Genomic DNA, 20,494 nt, shown 5'->3' with positions numbered 1-20,494 from the left:
AAGGCTCCTCAAAAATGCAGTCTATGTACTTTTTAATCATTGAAGATTTTTTATTTAAAGGACAAACAAACCATATCATCACTTTGTTACAAATGATCCAAAAGGCCTGTGATACGTTGCACATAGCATAGAAACATTTAGCAGCCACAGTCAGTCAAACAGTTCATTACAGCAAGAAAGCGACCCCATGAACTCTTTAGGTTCTCACCTACATCATTGATTCTAGCCAACATTTGTTCATAAGACAATATTTCTAACATAGATTCTATCCCTGTTATAAAATATGAAGAAGACGTTCTTTTCCATTATCTGAGGATTACTTAGGAAGCCATGACAACCCCTTCCTTTATCACTCCAGAGTTATGTTTTTATATTTGGCATTTCTGTCTTGTCTTCAAGCCCATCCTGTGGAGCCTAGAAGGAGTAGAATCATAACATTATATTATCTTGTACTGAGTTAATATTTGACTACTTTATATGTTTCCTGGTATTTGATAGTACATTTAATCATTCCCTCATCACACCCTGGGTCCTTCTGTCAAATGATCCACCGAATGCTCCTCCTCAGTTATTATTTGTATTAAACATGGCCTCACTGTGTGCTTTACAGTGTAATTCCAAGAACTCCATCACTGGATTCTTTCTCTGACAAAATTAGTCCTTAATGGTACATATATACTATTTTTGATCTATTGTAATTTCTCAGGACAGGAAAAATAACAGAAAAAGACATTAACAGCAAATGTATTCAGTGTCTGACATAAAAACCTGTGGCCTTTGACCTCTGTGGCACTGATTCAATTAGAGATGCACTGGTTGCAGTTTCTTTGGCTGATTCTCATTTCTGATTTTCACAAGGCGTGACATGCTGGTATTCATTTTTTCAGTCACCTGTCGCTCAGTCGGTGCACCTGTACAAACCCAATTAATGATAAAAAAGAATGATCACCTCCTGTCTTGGATAAGCAGGTTGTAGTGATCACTTATTCTAGTCTGAATAAAGTTCAGTGTCTGGCTTTATAGGACTTCAATCCCAAAGAGTCTCAGCTTTATGGAGCTTACAAAATAAATCTGTTTCTTAATGTCAACTGAAATTTTTTTTATATGTGAGTTATAATTACAATTAATAAAATCACAACGAAAATGAGGGCCAAACAAATCATTCTACAGCTCAGGCATTGGTCTTCGTTTTGGGGTTCTTCTGTGAAGTCATTGACCAGACCTCTGTTCTCATAGTTATTGACTTGACCTCTGTTCTCATAGTTATTGACTCGACCTCTGTTCTCATAGTTATTGACTTGACCTGTGTTCTCATAGTTATTGACTCGACCTGTGTTCTTATAGTTATTGACTTGACCTCTGTTCTCATAGTTATTGACTGGACTGCTGTTCTCATTCGACTCATCATTGTTCCTGTTTTCTGGTCTTCTGCTTTGTTCCCGAAAGTAGATCTGTCTCTTCATCACAATACACAAAAACAGTCCGAGGCAGGCGAGGTCTCCCAATGTGTTCCTGATGTAAGAAACATCAGCATTACTTCTAAAGCGGTCTCGGAGATTCAGTAAAGACTGGTAGTTTCCTCCCATAGAAAACTCTCTGATTTGTCTTAAGAGGTTCGTTGTGATCAGGTAGGTGTGAGCTGGATCATATTCTGTCCCATGGTGGTGATAACCACTGTAATGCTGTGTGAGATACACCTGGTCTATCCTATCTCCCCTGACTCTGATTATGATCCTGTCCATATTTCCTACCGCAAACGAAGTTGGGGGATGGACAACATAAGATGGAAGTCGAACTGACGTGCCTTGATTGAGATTTCCAATAGTGTAGTCGTGTTGTGCTCGAGGCAGTGGGTCCAACAAATTCTCATGGTTGTAATAAGGATGTGAGCTGTAATCTCCATTTCTTGGGTCAAATGTCAACCGTATTTCATTGTTATGATTGATGATAACTGTGTTGGCAAACCAGTAGAGCAGCACCAGACTGTGTTCAGGTACAGATGGTCCAAAGTCAAGTTTCTTTAAATTCTTGATTGAATTCAGCACTTGAACAGCTGACACAGAGGTAAGAGCAAAGAGCAGAGTTAAGCAACAACACTCGACACTTCCTGCCATCTTCATCATCCTGTAGACATTTAAAAAGTTATCACTGTTACTAATCATCAGCTCCATACACATCAAATCCATGTGCTTTACAGTAGTCATTTTTATTTCATGATTTGTTAATTCTAAACTTAAAAAGATATTGAAATATTAGAAACTCTCAGTCTTGAAAATAATACATCTATTATGATAACTGTTACTTTGCAATGTGTCTACAACATTTGTAATTTGGGGGAAGATCGAACAAATCACCTAAGAGGAGTTTGTTTCAAAAGTGGATTAAAAAGGGAATTATTTTAAAAATGAAGTCAAATTGGCAGACTTAAGTAATAAGAGCCTTTCACAATCTTGACATTGTGAACATTTTTTAGTAGTTTTGGGGCACATCACAACTGCCAAATTTCCAATTTACCAAGACAAAGGAATGAGGAAACAAAAATCCTTGTACATTCGGTGCCCGGATCCTAAAAATAAAATGAAGAAGTTACAAACGACCCCGTATCTACCTCCCAGTGATTATATCACATGTTTGTTGGAAATAAAGTTTGAAAGACTTAAGGCTCTACACGATTAACACCCCAATACAAAAACTAAATAAACCTTTTATGAACCTGGTCAATCTTCAATTGGCTGACTCAGGGATTTCCGGCTTTAATAGTTTGCTTAATCTGCCCCTGCTTAAAATCTCCAATCAAAATACATTTTTAATAAAAAAGCTAAATTAAAGTAATTATAATAATAACTATTGTTACAAGTATTTCAAAAAGCCAAATATGTCCCCGTGTCAGTAGCAGGGAAATAAAATTCACCCAGCAGTCACTGTATGTCCTCTTTTCTTTATTTATTGCAGAAACACCGTCTCAGTATTTCCTCTTTTCTCTATCTACTCTAAATGTTTCTTAGAACTTCTTAAACAGAATAAAGTTTGTGCTTCATTTGAGCTGCAGGTTTGAACCGTTCAAGAAACCATCGTAGAGTACAGACTAGTATGACGTTTCAAGGGATTTTTAATGCCTCTGTGTTAGAAATGGAAGACAGTCTGCATTCTGTGGAATTATTTTATTATATATTGAATATGAAGCTTAATCAGTTTACCTGAACATCCTCCAAATGTACAACTATTTTGTATGAAATTTGACCTTTTTTTTTTTTCTTTCTACAAATAAATAGTTGTAGTAACAGTAGGGAAAAAGTCAAAGAAGCTTGAGTCAGTTGCTGTAAATCATGTATGTGAATTAGTTTCCTGGTGAATCAAAAACTGTCAATCAGTTAAAAAAGAGAGCTCACCTGCGCTGGTCGGCTGCAGAGGGACGTCTGCTCTCTGTGTTTGTGTGACTGCAAACAAAACTCCCTTTGTTACAGTTTCTATGGAAATTAAATTGAGGTGTGTCTAGAGGTTAACAGCAGTTTGATAACAGTTTGAATGAAACTTAATCTTGAACTTTGAAACACTTGAAGTAGTACTCCCTTCAGGTGAAAGTGATCGCCTGCATTGTGCTGGTAGAAATGCAAAAAGCTGATTGTTTTTTTTTTACATTTATTCAATGAGTAATTCTTCAAAGGGAGGAGGAAATCTGTGCATCGTCTGAGTCTTCTCATTATGGGCTGGTTAAGGATGGAAACAAGCCAGTGCAGGTCCAGATTTTACTATTAGTTTTTACTCCAGACTGAGGAGCTACTGGTTGTAGTATAGACCTGCATGATATGTAAAAAAGTCACAGCCTGTAGTGAATGAATGTGTGCGACAGATTGGCTGTTCAGTAGTGTTGCATGGCACTACATTATTGTATGAATGTGTGTGAGTGGTTAGAAGCCAGGAAAGGCTCCTCAAAAATGCAGTCTATGTACTTTTTAATCATTGAAGATTTTTTATTTAAAGGACAAACAAACCATATCATCACTTTGTTACAAATGATCCAAAAGGCCTGTGATACGTTGCACATAGCATAGAAACATTTAGCAGCCACAGTCAGTCAAACAGTTCATTACAGCAAGAAAGCGACCCCATGAACTCTTTAGGTTCTCACCTACATCATTGATTCTAGCCAACATTTGTTCATAAGACAATATTTCTAACATAGATTCTATCCCTGTTATAAAATATGAAGAAGACGTTCTTTTCCATTATCTGAGGATTACTTAGGAAGCCATGACAACCCCTTCCTTTATCACTCCAGAGTTATGTTTTTATATTTGGCATTTCTGTCTTGTCTTCAAGCCCATCCTGTGGAGCCTAGAAGGAGTAGAATCATAACATTATATTATCTTGTACTGAGTTAATATTTGACTACTTTATATGTTTCCTGGTATTTGATAGTACATTTAATCATTCCCTCATCACACCCTGGGTCCTTCTGTCAAATGATCCACCGAATGCTCCTCCTCAGTTATAATTTGTATTAAACATGGCCTCCCTGTGTGCTTTACAGTGTAATTCCAAGAACTCCATCACTGGATTCTTTCTCTGACAAAATTAGTCCTTAATGGTACAAATATACTATTTTTGATCTATTGTAATTTCTCAGGACAGGAAAATTAACAGAAAAAGACATTAACAGCAAATGTATTCAGTGTCTGACATACAAACCTGTGGCCTTTGACCTCTGTGGCACTGATTCAATTAGAGATGCACTGGTTGCAGTTTCTTTGGCTGATTCTCATTTCTGATTTTCACAAGGCGTGACATGCTGGTATTCATTTTTTCAGTCACCTGTCGCTCAGTCGGTGCACCTGTACAAACCCAATTAATGATAAAAAAGAATGATCACCTCCTGTCTTGGATAAGCAGGTTGTAGTGATCACTTATTCTAGTCTGAATAAAGTTCAGTGTCTGGCTTTCTAGGACTTAAATCCCAAAGAGTCTCAGCTTTATGGAGCTTACAAAAATAAATCTGTTTCTTAATGTTAACTGAAATTTTTTATATGTGAGTTATAATTACAATTAATAAAATCACAACGAAAATGAGGGCCAAACAAATCGTTCTACAGCTCAGGCATTGGTCTTCGTTTTGGGGTTCTTCTGTGAAGTCATTGACCAGACCTCTGTTCTCATAGTTATTGACTGGACTGCTGTTCTCATAGTTATTGACTTGACCTCTGTTCTCATAGTTATTGACTGGACTGCTGTTCTCATTCGACTCATCATTGTTCCTGTTTTCTGGTCTTCTGCTTTGTTCCCGAAAGTCGATCTGTCTCTTCATCACAATACACAAAAACAGTCCAAGGCAGGCGAGGTCTCCCAATGTGTTTCTGATGAGGGAAACATCAGCATTACTTCTAAAGCGGTCTCGGAGATTCAGTAAAGACTGGTAGTTTCCTCCCATAGAAAACTCTCTGATTTGTCTTAAGAGGTTCGTTGTGATCAGGTAGGTGTGAGCTGGATCATATTTTGTCCCATGGTGGTGATAACCACTGTAATGCTGTGTGAGATACACCTGGTCTATCCTATCTCCCCTGACTCTGATTATGATCCTGTCCATATTTCCTACCGCAAACGAAGTTGGGGGATCGACAACATAAGATGGAAGTCGAACTGACGTGCCTTGATTGAGATTTCCAATAGTGTAGTCGTGTTGTGCTCGAGGCAGTGGGTCCAACAAATTCTCATGGTTGTAATAAGGATGTGAGCTGTAATCTCCATTTCTTGGGTCAAATGTCAACCGTATTTCATTGTTATGATTGATGATAACTGTGTTGGCAAACCAGTAGAGCAGCACCAGACTGTGTTCAGGTACAGATGGTCCAAGGTCAAGTTTCTTTAAATCCTTGATTGAATTCAGCTCTTGAACAGCTGACACAGAGGTAAGAGCAAAGAGCAGAGTTACGCAACAACACTCGACACTTCCTGCCATCTTCATCATCCTGTGAAAACATTAGAAAAGTTATTTCAGTTATCATCCATTCTGTACATTTTAAATTCATGTGTTAACCAGACATGCATCAAATGATTAGCCTCAGGCAGTGGGGGGAGGGGGGCAAATCTCAATTCGTCACCTGACTTCAACAAATCAAAAGCAGTTTTTTGATTTATTTACTTTACAGTTTGATTTAAGTTTATTTACTTTGAGTTTCAAATTGACACCATAACATATTTAATTTAGCCGACTTAAATATTAGAATTAGATATGATACTGTCCAGAGCATAAAGGCAATCTGCTGTAATGCAATCTATCAATGATTTAGCTTTATTTAATGTCTTTGAGGAGACATCAGCATGCAAGTGCAGTAAACAATCCGCAAGCTAATGTTTTTCAACTCCCACTTCAGCTAGTCAGACTGTAAAAGAAGGCATTTATCATTGTCAGGCGATGGATTGTGAGATTAGTGTTTGCCTTAAAAACAAACGTCAGTCCACATGTTTTGCTCGTTAATTTCATAACCAACTTCTTGATTGATATCTTTATTTCTAACGTAAATCAAATACGATTTGATTATTTACAAGAAAATATAAGAAAAACCTATTCAACAATTAAAATCTTAAAATTCAAAACAACCAAACTACTTGTTTAAAACAAGCAAAATGATCAATTATAGGCCTATTTATACTTACCCATTATGGACTTCATAACAACTGAAACATACAAATGTTTTTAAATCCAAAATATCCCCCCAGTGACAATGACGAGGAAAACAAAGCATCCAGTTACAACAATGTTTCCTTTTGTTCTGTATCTATTTAAAATGTTTTACCGTTCTAACAGAATGTTTTCTTCTACAGCAGTGGTACTCAAACTATGGTACCACCGGTGGTACGCGGGCTCCCTGTGGTGGTACGCAAAGAAATCTCCACAATATAAAAACGAAAAAACCTGTTCTGCATAAAACGACATATTTTTTTTGTCATACTCTTATCTTATCTGTCTTGTATCTATTGAGTTGTATTTATATCAAATGTGTTTTCCCCTCTTAATTAATTTAGTTTTTGCAACAAACAACTTTAATCTGCTCAATTTTTGCTCGCGCACAGACATAAACAACAACAGGAGTATGCCTCGCGTTTTGAAAAGTTCCACTCAATATTCTGTTATAGTTCAGTCCTGAATCTACAGCAAGCAGCTGTAGGCCTACATCAACAGATATTCTGTTATTTATTGGAGTTTAGCACAATCGGCAGCAAGCAGCTGTACATAACGGAGCCAAGGAGAAGCTTCACTTTTTGATGCATGTACGGACAGTCGCTCACCCTCTCTCTCTCTCTCTTGCTCTGAAGCTGATGTGATTCTCCTCTATTTTGCTGTCTTAACACTAGGACCTCCAAGCGCCGCCGCCGTCTTTCAGACGGCATATGCAAATGAAATTGTTTGTGCTCAGAAGCACACAAATAATGTTTTTTTTTTGATGAAGTTAAATACAACTTACTTTTATCTACAAACCAAATAGGCTATCAGCATAAGGCAGGATTGGTAACCTTTTAAATGTTGCATGTCAATTTACAATATCTGTTGGCTTTTTTAGTGCGCCGTTCTTTACTGCTGCTCCACCTCTCCCGTTGCTAAAACACATTCTACAATAATGAAATATACATAACTTTTAGTCTATTATATTTTTGACTATATTAGGCTATGCATTTTAATAAAAACACTGCAAAAAAAGAGATAAACACAGATGCTCCTCCTCCTCTCTGCAACTGGGTTTGTTTCCCCGACATAGAGGAAATCATTGACCAACACGCACGCCAAAAACAACAACAAAAACACAGCTATCTATGGGCATGACAAACTATATAGTCTACAAAACTGCAGAAATCCATAACAGATGCAGCGGCGAACAAACAAACAGATGAACAAATGAACGATCTGCACCTTGGACAGCGCCGCGGAACGTAATGCACATACTTGCGGCAAAAGTGCTCAACCTTTAAGGTGCCCTTCCCACTCACAGGGCGCTTGCACCCCTTGCAGGAGACAACGGTCATATTTTTCTTGCAGTGCGTGTTTGTCTGACACTGCCTCCTTCTCAGCTCTTGTGGATGCTGTGGATCAGTGAGCACCGACGTCAGACCTTGACACGCAGGTGTTCCTCTCTCTGTTCCTTTGCCGGCTCAAGAATGAGCATGTATCTATCTGTCTATGGTCTCTATCTATCTATTTGTATATCCTATCTATCTGTTGCTCTTTGTTAAATTCCTGCACATATATATGAAGTCTATAAATAGAAACAATAACTAATAAAAAAATAAAACGACGCGCGAAAACAATCCAGAGAAATGTATCATTTTCAACTGCCGTCAATATGAAGGCGGCGGCGGTTAGAGGTATAAATGCTCAGAAATCTTGTGTTTTATTTTAGTTACACATGGGCTTCAAAAAAACATACAAGACACATGTTTAAGAAAAGTCATGATGAGAGGCTCGTACGTTTTTATTTATAAAGAGTTATTTGTATTATAAAAACCCAAACCGTCCGTCAGACGGTCTTGGCGGTTCTAGTGTTAACACTCAGGACTGCAGGAGTCGAGAGGGATTTTTTTTTTTTTAAAGGCAGTTTTGCCATGTTGAATGCAGAGACTTATAATACAGCGGCTCTGGTTGCACAGAGCCTGTGGAGTGCGCGCCTGCACTCTCTCGCGCACTCTCTCTCTCCCCCGCTCCCTCTCGCTCTCTCAGGCACGCAGCAATTTTATGAATAAATGAAAAATTAAATGAGAACAGGTCGGAAATATACTTGGGCCCAGGTATCGTGTTTGTGTGGGAAACACTGGAGACTAAATATTTTCAAACAGGTTGTTGGTATAAAGTCATTTTTATTGTGCTGCACTTTTTTTGATTTGGGCAAATGTCAGTGTTGTGTTAGTTTAAGTGCCAGTTCTAGCGCTAGCCCTTAGTAGTCCTATAGTGTGGCTGTCAAAAGTCAATAATAAATAACCACCTGCGTAAAATGTGTGTAGAAATAGGCCTACAGTGTATTTTAACATCTACCATAATGGTGGTACTTGGAGAGCCAAATATTTTCGGAGGTGGTACGCAGTCTAAAAGGTTTGAGAACCACTGTTCTAAAGTAAAGAACCTTTATAAAATGTTAGATTTGTGTTTCACTGACATGAAAGAAAACCAAAAACTAGTAATCAGTCAATAATAAATGAGAGCTCACCTGTGCCGACCTGCTGCCGAGAGACGTCTGCTCTTTTTGTCTCTGTGACAAAAGTTAAACTCCCAAAGTTACGGCTTCTCTGGAAATGAAACTGAAAGAAAAAAAGACACTGCCCGGTGTAACAGGAAGTGTTGTAATACAGCTGATGTTTTACTGTCTTCTCAGAGAAAATAGTGCTCCCTTAAAGTGTTTGTCAGGATTAACAGGTAATGTGCTTGTAGAAATGCAAAGATTATTTCTGTCTGCAGTTAAGAGTGGAATGATTGTGAAGGAATGAGGAAACCTGTGAGTCATCTGATAATTTTAATTGGCATGCAGATCAAGTTTTGACACTGGGTGAGGCACTACTAGTTGTTGAGAGTCTGGCTTATTAAGGATGTTACCAAGGATGTCTTTAGTCCACCAGGTCAAGTTTATGCTGACATGTCCAATAAACCCATAAATTAGAGAAAATATTTGTCCTTTAAGAATTCTTTAAGTTGAAATGATGTGCAAGAATGTTAAAAAGGATTTTCAAGACATTACAGTAAAGAGATAAAATGGTAGGTCCATTACATCGTGCCACTCTAACAATAAGAACAGTTTGAGCAATTAAAAAAAGAATGTGTGATCCAACATCTACTGGTTCTTTAATCTAATGACACATGGTATATATTCTGATCTCTGTGCTCATTTGTGTTTTGGTTTCCTTGATCTTAGAATAAAAACTCTGACATTGATCAGACGGATAATTCAGTTTAATTAATGCAGATATTTCAACACAACACAAACATGTATAAACCACTGATCACTTCCTCTTATGAATAAGATGTGCTGATCACTGATTCTAGTCTGAATGAAGTTGAACGACTGACTAAATTGGACTTAAACTCAAAAGACCCTCTGCCCTCTGTTGCTGAGGAAGAACATAAAAAGTAAACCAATGATGAAGAGGACAATAAGCAAACAGTCGCACAGGCACTGGTTGTTGTTTCTGGATTCAGAGGTGGGCTTAATGCCTGACACTCTGTTCCCAGTAGATACATGACTGTTACTACTTTCTGGTCTTCTGCTTTGTTCCTGAAAGTAGACATGTCCCTTCATCACAATACACAAAAACAGTCCAAGGCAGGCGAGGTTCCCCCATGTGTTTCTGATGGTGGACACATCAGCGTTGCTCCCAAACCGGTTCCGAAGACTCATCAGAGTCCGTTGGTTTCCTCTCATAGCAAACTCTCTGATCTGTCTTAAGAGGTCCTTACTGATCTGGTAGGTATGGTTTGGATCATACCATGGCGTCCCCTGGTTGTGAGAATGCTGTGTGATGTACACCTGGTCAATCCTCTGCCCCCTGACTCTAATAATGATCCTGTCCCTGTTTCCTCCCTCAAGTAAAGCTGGAGGATTTACAACATGAGATGGAAGCTGAACTGTTGTGCGTTGATCAACGTTGCCAACAATGTAGTAGCGCTGACCTTGAGGCGGAGGGTCCAACAAAGCCTCATAGTTGTGGAAATGATGTGAGCCATAATCTCCATTTCTTGGGTCGAAGGTCAGCTGTATTTCATTGTTATCATCAATGAATATCGTGTGGGCGAACCAGTGGAGAAGCACGAGAGTGTGTGCAGGTACAGATCGGCCGAAGTCGATTCTCTTCAATTCACTGATGGAGTTGAGCTTTTTCACAGCTGACACAGAGTTCAGAAGAAAGAGCAGAGACACACAATATGCGACTCTTCCTGTAATCTTCATCATCCTGTAAAAATGTGTAGAAAGTTATAGCTGTCATTATTCATCCCAAATCTGTGTTCTCAATCAGTTTGTGCGTTTGTGGAACGATTGGTCCAGACAGCTAAAGTTCCTCTTTCAGTGATCTGATTTTAATTTCATGGGTAGTATTTCACACATCAAAAGGATATTCATACACATTTTCCACATCTACCTCATCTCTATCTACAGATTCAGCATGAATGCATCCTCTCAAGGCACATGGCCAGATTTTAGAATCAGAAGTTGAATATAAGTGCTGAACAACATTCATGTGAAGTAGTTTCTGGGTGAATAAAGAACTTAGCAGTAAATAAAAAGAGCTCACCTCAGCTGCACTGGTCGGCTGTCGGGGGACGTCTGGTCTCTGTGTTTGTGTGAGAGCAGAGTCGACTCCTTAAGTTTCTGTTTCTCTAGTAATGAAACTTAAGAAAAAAACGGTTACTGCTGCTGATTTCTGGAAGTTTAGAAATACAACTGTTGGAAGGAAACTTATGTTTTTTTTTTTTTTTCCAAAGTAGTACCCCCTTCAAATGTATGTTGGGATTTATTAGCTGTATGCGTGTAGAATTACAAAGAGCTGATCATTTTTATTTGCAGTTGTGCATTTATTGAGTCTGTAAATGTGGGAGTGAGGAATGAAGTGTTAAGAGACAATGATTACTAGTAACAAAAGATTATAGTTTAGTTTTAACCAATGTTATGATTTCAGACCAGAAGTCCTCCGAGTTTTGTTCAAGATTTATTTAACAAACTCTCTGCAGGACAAAAACGTTAAATTGACTTTTTTCCTACGTCCTTTGAGATTATTTGTACATCAAAAAGGTATATCTGTGCCTTTCCCTTGCTTTCCTACAGAATGAGGAAGAGTTAACTTTGTGTGACTGATGTTTTAAGACTCTTTTCAGTCTTTAAGCTTGCACTGCTGCAACTCCGTCAGCAGCCAGCAGGAGATGCTGTCACACAGGTAGTTAGTCTCACACACCTGCTTTGAGCGCAAACTCAAGTTTACATTGAGAGACTGAACAATACAGATCAGGTGGAATCTGCTGTGTTTGTGTGTATATATACACATACACGGGACATGGTTAATGATCATTTTAACCAGAAACATAGTTTCATCATTTGACACTCATGCATACACAAATGGGTTCACTCATTGTATGATCTATTGATATACTGTATAAAGCTTTTGGAAGTCAGAAGCAGAAATAGGAAAAAAAACAAAAAACACACACAAAGGAAACATTTAGTTCCTCTGTGGTCTCCACCCACATCTTTCACATGGGCAGCACAAGACCATCACACAAACAATGCTCTCAAAGCTTTTCCTCTCACTTTGTGTCTTTTTGGATTAACCTCAACATGCTCAGGTTAACAGCACAGCTTGACATACTTGTATACATACTTTAAGGTAATTAATGATATGTTGAATCAACCTAACAGATGTCAGATGTCTCCCTTTGGTCCCTTTGCTACATTTATTTCACATGAATGTTTAAAGATAGTGAACACTCTGCAGAGGAAGAAAAGACCAGTGAGTGAAGTTTTTTTTTTTTTTTTTAATGATTCACCCAGTGAGTCATGCTTCTTCTATTCCTCATGTTTCTGCGTTATGAAAGACTTTGGACAGCTGTGTGGAACTCTGCGAGGGGGTCGGCCAGGCAGCCCTGTACTCCTCCTGCCAATACATGACACCATGTTGGCTCAACACGGCCCAGAAACATCAGCCCCTGCCACAGACTTTCTGTCTATCCAGCTCATGTCTCGTCAAAATCAAGGTCTTTTTCATTTTAAAAGGGCAGCAACTCTGTAATAAAATGAGCATGCCAACTGGTGTGGAATCAAACAAATGATGCTTGGCACACTCTGTGGGTTCACTGTGGAGTCACAGCTTTGTAAGAACACAAGAGGAGGGGGGATTTTTTTTTTTTTTTCATTTCAGCATGCTTTAGTATTCTGTGTTTTGGTTAGAGTGACACGTTGCATGTCCTCCTATCGTTATCTTTTGTGCATCATCCATGGGTCAGTTTTGTTTGCCTATTTAAAGAACTCCTGTGGGAAAACAGACCAGAAAACTCTCTTCTAAGCCCACTGGAAACTCCTGCCAGTTTTCAAACACTGACTGTTTTTTTTATTGGGCAATAGAGTGGAGTTTCAGAGAGAGGGAGATGAAGAGAGAAGGCAAAGACTGGACAGTTTTAAGACGAGGGCCCCTGGTTTGGGAAAATGTACCGTTACCCATGTTGTAAAACTTAGCATAACAGCTTTATTTTAACTCCTTATTTGGTAAGACCTGGTTTTGATCACACTTACAAGGATGTGTGTGTGAAGTTTTTTTTTAATATCTTGTGTGTATATATTGGTATAGTGCAAAATCTCTAAGGCCCATAATGATGACTCGGATCGCTCAGATGGATGTGGTTTAATTTCTTGCGCTGGGTGTGGCAGGGATTCAACACTGATGTGAGGGTTTATTTTGGCAGCTAATCGGCATAATGAGTTGAAAGCCATCCATCTTTCCAGCATGTCCTGCTTTTTGTGTGTGTGTGTGTGTGTGTGTGTGTGTGTGTGTGTGTGTGTGTGTGTGTGTGTGTGTGTGTGTGTGTGTGTGTGTGTGTGTGTGTGTGTGTGTGTGTGTGTGTGTGTGTGTGTGTGTGTGTGTGTGTGTGTGTGTGTGTGTGTGTGTGTGTGTGTGTGTGTGTGTGTGTGTGTGTGTGTGTGTGTGTGTGTGTGTGTGTGTGTGTGTGTGTGTGTGTGTGTGTGTGTGTGTGTGTGTGTGTGTGTGTGTGTGTGTGTGTGTGTGTGTGTGTGTGTGTGTGTGTAATTACACATCCTGGAGACAGCTGTTTCCTCTCCTCTTTAATCACACAAATATACAAACCCCATAAGAACAGTAATCTGACAAAGTCATTGCTTTGCGCTCAGGGTTAAAAATAAATGAAGACTGCATGTTCTTTGTTTTTTTGTATTTTTGGTGGATCATTTTAATATCCTTTAAATGTAAATAGACCATAGGAGATTACAGAGAACCCTCGCTGAAAGCTCCTCCTCTGAGTATTTATTTTTGAGCTTTCTATGCCTGTATTGTAGAGATAGGATAGAGTCTGAAATGTGGGGAAAGACGTGCTGGAAAGAAGCCACAGGTTGGATTCAAACCCAGGCCGTCCGCTTCAAGGACAACAGCCTCTTTCTATGAGGTCAATGAAGCTTTACATCATCGATTTAAGATAACAATATCTATTTCTCATGAAAAAAGAAAATAATTTGACCCATATAAGTTGTTTTTGAAGCTTTTTACACTGAAAGTCAATGAAGAAGGAAAAAAACAGACAAAATACCAAATGATACTTAAGTTAGAAATGGCGTTTTCCTTGCCCACAAGATTTCATTTTGGATTTGGATTGCATTTTGTAATGATGCCATACTATTAAAATGTTTGAAATTTTAGTGACCATGTGATCGAACACATTCTTCTAAAACTAACTTCCTGCGGTAGACGGTCTGCACACAAAATAGACCCGTCACTTGATAACTCAAGACTGTAAACATGAAATGGAAATGTTTGAGAACTCATCCCACTCAGAGAATTCCAGCAAAACAACAATACTGTTTTAAGATGTTGTGTCTGTGGCAGCTTACATTGACAAGAAAAAAGACCAAACATACAGCTCCAGGAAACAACAGCCATCTATTTCTAGAAGATCTCTACTGAGTGTTTCCTCATCTGTAATGTTATGATAGCTTTATACTAAATATAATATAACATGTCTACATCACCATAGTTGTCAGGATGTGTTTGCTTTTTTTGTTTTTTTTCTAGTGGTATTGTTCAATCCAAACCCCTACTTTTATGATTATTTACTCCTTTTAGAGAAAGATTAAATGTCTCTGTATCCTCTCCTCAATCTGCATATTTAAGAGCCTGAGTGAAAATTGCTTTATCAAAAACACAACTCCCAAATGTTTGTGTTTTGGAAAGCAGAGTTGATGAAAGCACCAGCAGATGTAAAGTCAAAGGAAAATCTCCCTAGTTTTTGGGATGAGTGTTTCAGGTCCGTGTGAGAGGAATGAGAGGGATGTGATGAATACAGAGCTGGAGGAGCTGATGAGAGGGTCAGGCCAGGTAATTGGGGTTGTAAATGATCCCTGGAGGTAAAAGGAAGGACAGTCAGCTGGCTTTTAGTCTGGGGTCACCATCAGTGTAGATATATTCACACACAGTCTCTGCCTTCTTTTTCCTCTAAATCTTCAGCTTATTCCATTAAAAATGTTTTAAAACCGATACTTTTTCATACTCCTTCTCTCCTTAAATTTGAGGTGTAGTGACTGTGAGGGCTTTTCTGCCCTGTCGGAGGTGGGGGGGGAGGGGGAGAGATATTGGAAGGAAATGGGCGTGGCTTGCTGCCTTCTCTGCTGAGTCATTTGACATGGAAGGGTGGGAGGGGCAGGCAGGGAGCTTTCAGAGCTACAGCAGAATTTGGCCTCTCACTGGAGCGCCGCGCTTTGGCAGAGGGGACGACTCACACACACGCTTACAGTACACACACTTCACGAGGTGAGTGTTTAACATACCGGGAGAGAATGTGTGTCGTGTGTGTTTGTTAGAAAGCAGTTGAAAAAGAGAGGGAGTACATGTCGTGTTCTGTTGTTGTCTGTTGTTTTTTGCATGTTTCTCCACTTCGGAGATTTGATTATCTGTTGTTTTTTCCTACTTCAGTTGATAAATATCTCTGCATGCCTTTCCATACTTGACTCAGGATCCCAGCAGTGTCCATATCGTACTGTTGTTTTGAGCAGTTGGGTGTCAAGCTAGATGTGCTATGTGGCTTTTTGGAAATGTTGGCTGCAAAAAGAAATATTTTCACATCTAGTTTTTCAGTTTGTTCACTCAGGTTTAGCATGTTTTTTATCGTGTGTAATTGGTATTGTTCAGGCACGGTTTGAATTCCCTCGGTCTTCCATCCCCTACATTTTGTGTGTGTGTGCTCTGTGGCAGGCTTTGTAATCAATCCGCCTTTGCATAACACACACACACACACACTTTCTGTAAAAACCGAGGGATGTTCCATCCCGTCTCTGCCTCTAACTGTTTGAATTAACTTTTCTGTGTCTTCATGTTTCCTGGCTCTTGATTTTGTCCGTCCACACGCTGGACGTCTTCTGCTGTTTCTGACAGTGATCCATTACCACCACTGGCTTTTAGACTTTGTGTGTGTGTGCAGCAAAGGTTAGCTCCACATATGTGGTCAGTAGGCTGAAGTGAATCATTTAGTTTAGTTTCTGTTTTGGAAAGCACAGAAAGGACCTCCTCTTAGAAGTTAATGATAATCAGTGGAAAGTAGTCCTTGTTTCTTTCCAGTTGGAAGCGCCTTTATATCAAATTATGACCAAAATCTTAGGAAATGCTTTCTTTTTTTGGATCGGTTTGAGTGATTTTCTTCCACTCAAACTTTTTAAGTTTCTTTGTTAAGTTTATTTATACATGTCTGCTTTCATGGGTTTTTTTTGTTTATGTAGCTGTTTTTAGGTGACAAAGTATTGCAACTGGAACAAGAGCCTGAAAATTGTATCATCCAGGGTTTTTGGTTCAGAGTGACCTTAGAAATACAAAGCTTTGACCTTCTGACAGTATCAGACTGATGGAAAACAGCAACCAACCTTGACTTTTCCAGAGAGGAGAGGCAACCACCTCTGCTTTGCACAAACATGCGCACACACACACACACATAGACACACAGTGTCGCACTCAGGGCTGTTGAAAGGAGCTCTGTTGTGGCCCCACTGCATTGCCAGGCGAGAACAGACATTGGCCTTTCACCAGGGTCTGACGGGACGCTGAAAAGGTCATCGTTACCTTCTGTGTCTCGTGTTGCAGCCAATAAGTCTGTCAGTAAGATTATGCATCTATTGTGGAATTCTGCATCATAGCTTTAAAATGCAAAATATTTCATGAATTTAAGCGGAGCTCTGTAATTTAAAATTGTGAAAGTGTTTCAGGAGTACATTTTCAGAATAGCAGCTTTGAGTTTTCTGGATTGTGGAAGTGCATGAACCTGTGCATTTCTGTTCACTTGTTTTGAAACATTTGACATAAAGTCTTTAGAATTCAAATGTTTTCCTTAAGGTAACATTCAGGAAATAAGAGAAACAGAACCTGGAAACTATTGAACTACTTTTAGTGCTAGACTTATTCTGAATTTCAGAGTAGAGCATGTCTTCTAAAGACTTCCAGGGACTGTATTATTATATGAGATGCACCTGGTATTTCACTTGTAGTGCTGTGGAGCAAAGACATCAATGACATTTGTTTTGATGCTAGCACCATTTTAAAGGTGAAATGATGATATCAGCTATGAAGTCAAAATAATTGACCTCACTCAAACTGGATTTCATAACTGTTAGAAAATACAAATATTCATATCCAGTCAACTGTCTAGATGGAAACAATGTTAAATGTTATAAACCTGTCAAATGATCATATTCAGTAGTTTGGTCTTTGTTGTGTGTTGTACTCCTGAGCTTTGTATGTGGGTCAGACACAGTCCATAAATACAGCTCCTAAAGCTGGGGAGAGGACCAGGGTGACAGGCTCTATATGACATGCACGATAAGAGTCGGAGGGATCAGGGATCCTCCTGGTTGGGTTGTTGATAAGAATGATTGACTTGTGCGTGTATGTAGAAAGTTATACACTACATATTGTAAGTGCTCTGATGTTTCCCAACTCTACACTGTCAGGTGATGCACCTTTTTAGTTTAAGTCAACAGTGTTGCTCATTTTCCTTTAGCTATAGCTCTGATTTTAATCCCTGTTGTCATTGGCCAAGAGGCGTGGCACACCCTAGACTGTTCTGCAGTCCATCACAGGGCTGACATATAGAGACAGACAAGCCACACTTACATCCCTGTATGTACAATTCAGAGTCACTAATTAACCTAACCCACACATCCGACGGGGGATTCGAACCAGAAACCTTGGTGCCGTGAGGCGACAGCACTAACGACTGCAGCACTGTGCAGCCCCATATTTTTTAAATTAAAGAAATAAATGATTGGTAAAAGAAAATACCTTAAATAACCCTAATCTCTTTAAATACACTTAGGCTAGACCAGTGTGGCTTAGATTATTTATATACCTAATGGAATGCAGTAATTAGGTTTAATTTGTTGACCAAAAACCCCCCAAAAAACCTGCTGAACACAGGCTTTTATTTCCTAATCGAAACCAAAATGTACCTCCTAATCTCCAGCTCTTGCACTAACAAATCCTGTTGTCAGCATTTTTTGATCTCACATTTTTTATCTTTGCTCTGACTGCAAGCTCTTTACCGCTCTGCAACGTGACATCCTGAATCATGTTGATTATACTTATACTTATACTTATACTTTATCCGTCCCAAATCAGTCTCTAAACAATATTTGGACACTGATTTGTCTTTCTATCATGTCTTATTTTCTTGCTAGCTTTAAGCCAAACACTGACACAGCTTTAAATAAAACAGGGCGCTGTATCCTCAACTATAGATTTCTGACAGGAAGCAGCCATGTCCTCTCTACCTCGATAAAGCTACCATCGAAAATGACGTAATGACTTTAGCAGAGGGAAATCAAGATAGATAGCAACCCCTTCTGTTTCACTCTGCAAATATCTGGGGTTTCAAATAGGTAAGAGGGAGAAGCAAAGATATTTTACTACATTAAAAGATGTTTAAATACACTGATTCATGGTTCAAACAGATTTGACGGATGGTTTTTGATGCGCTGCTTCAAATGGATTCTGCTGGTGTAATTTTTGTGTTGTATTATTTGACTCTTCTTACTGATGTGAGGTATGTCTGAGGACACAGGTCAGCCTGAAACTCCTGCTGCTTTAGACAAACGCTTGCTCTCAGCTAACTGATACACTTTGACCTGCAGATGAGATGAAATAAACATCCATACAGGCTCAGTAGCTCAGTCTGGCTAACTCCTGTCGGTGAGTAGCCAACAGATAATAGCTGGATGACTCATTTTGAGGAGAAAATTACTTTATAAATATTGGCAACTTCCTGATCCATTTGTCCTCAGTGTACACACACTGTAGGGTTAATACTTATGTGCTTTGGGCTGGAATATTGTTTTAAGGCTTAAAAATGGATTAAGTTGAAATGAGGAATGTAGTATTGCAGAGTTATTTATTCCCTAAATTAATATGTTCAGTTAGAAACTAAACAAATGAGCCTTGGATTGATGAGTTAGTCAGTAAGGTTAAGTGCTCTTGTGTTTAATAATATATGGATTAAAGTATGCATGCAAAGTGCTTTGTTGCAGCTGAAGGACCTTTTTATTGTGCAGCTCGATGTCGCACGCTGTCGAAGAGCCTAGAAAGACAACGGCTCTCTTGTGCACCACCGCATGTGGAGACTCAACACATTCCTCTGGCAGTCTAGACAAACCTGTGGGCTTCTACTGTCATTGACTGCAATTTAGAAACATTTCTCAGATGTCTGCAAAGTAACTCTAGATGCTGAAGCTACTTGCACTGACATGGACGCGTAGACTCAAAGTACCAAGATTGAATGAAGAATGTTACTGATGGAGTCACATTGGCATTCATAAGGACACAACAGGTTATTATTGGTCTAACAATGTTTTGTCATAGTATATTGATTCCCAAATTACTTTTTGTTCAGGGTTTGTCTTTTGTTTAAACCTCCAACCACTAGAGGGCAGTGTTATATTTTCAGGTAATCGACTACAACAGAACATCTTAAACTGAGACAAAAAGAGGTAGCACATCAATTTATACACAATCTCAGAACCCATCAGCTATTGTTGGCAACAATGGCCAGCTGTTTGGAGATTTGCTATGCTAAGAGATGCCATTAAAGGACTTCAAGCACAAACTTTTTTCCTGTGCACTGCCATTATTTACAGTCCAGCTAGCAACTTAAGAAGCAAGACAATAGTTAGAGTTGAGAGGCGATGACTAAAAGAAGTTTGCTAGCTGCACCTGCATCTAGATATATTTTTTGTAGACAACAAAGCTTAATAGTCATTATTAATAATTAATTAATAATCTTCAAACACAACCTCAGTAACTTAACTAAAAGTGGGATGTTGCCAAGCAACAGAAACCTTACAGCACTGTTACTACAAGTTAACACTGACCTGCATGTAATGCACATTTATACCTATGTGTCCATTAATCAAGCAAGCAGTGAAATAAGAGTCTGTTGACCTTTGCTATACATGAATTTCTAGCACTCAGAACACCTGACGTTGAGTGATATATAAAGGTAGAATGATAACCTTTTTTATAGAGCACTTTTCAAAAATCAAGTGCTAGGTAGAAGTCTCAGTGCTGTTTTACTCTGCATCAGCACTCAAGGAATACCTTCTGTCCAATCAAATAACTTGCTTGTAGCTTGTTGTTATTGCAACATAGCATATTATATTGAATCCTAACCCTTGTATTGGGATATTGCATCATCAGCATCCAGCCAATCAGCAGCTTTTGACTATCGTGTCTTTACAAACTTCATTGTATCTCGTACAGGAGAAATAGATCAATT

General features: G+C 38.9%; 2 protein-coding genes across 9 annotated transcripts in view; one reads left to right on the top strand and one right to left on the bottom strand.

Moving 5' to 3' along the window:
- LOC110003401 (septin-9) overlaps positions 1–20,494 on the top strand; it is a 90,562-nt gene that overhangs the window by 53,523 nt on the left and 16,545 nt on the right. The window contains exon 1 of one of the 6 annotated variants that reach the window (XM_020658970.3): positions 15,362–15,495. The exons of the other annotated variants lie outside the window; for them this stretch is intronic. The gene's annotated coding sequence lies outside the window, so the exon portion shown is untranslated. Of the gene's footprint in view, positions 1–15,361; positions 15,496–20,494 lie in introns of those variants that run through there. 6 annotated transcript variants of the gene reach the window in all.
- On the bottom strand, positions 27–9,350 carry LOC110003402 (uncharacterized). Of its 3 annotated transcripts, none has more exons than XM_065964757.1 (3): positions 9,192–9,350; positions 3,390–5,963; positions 27–2,124 (listed from the first exon to the last, which is right to left on the bottom strand). In XM_065964757.1, exon 2 carries the CDS (start codon positions 5,960–5,962, stop codon positions 5,021–5,023), a length of 942 nt encoding a protein of 313 aa, XP_065820829.1. In that variant the 5' UTR covers position 5,963; positions 9,192–9,350; the 3' UTR covers positions 27–2,124; positions 3,390–5,020. The 3 variants fall into 3 exon arrangements, with proteins under 3 accessions (XP_065820829.1, XP_020514627.2, XP_065820830.1); XM_020658971.3 differs by having other exon boundaries at positions 27–2,053; XM_065964758.1 differs by having other exon boundaries at positions 27–414.

The sequence above is a fragment of the Labrus bergylta genome, chromosome 16 (genome assembly GCF_963930695.1).
Source record: "Labrus bergylta chromosome 16, fLabBer1.1, whole genome shotgun sequence".
Taxonomy (NCBI): domain Eukaryota; kingdom Metazoa; phylum Chordata; class Actinopteri; order Labriformes; family Labridae; genus Labrus; species Labrus bergylta.
The sequence above is the reverse complement of the archived record's forward strand: the minus strand, read 5'-3'. Positions and strand labels throughout refer to the sequence as shown.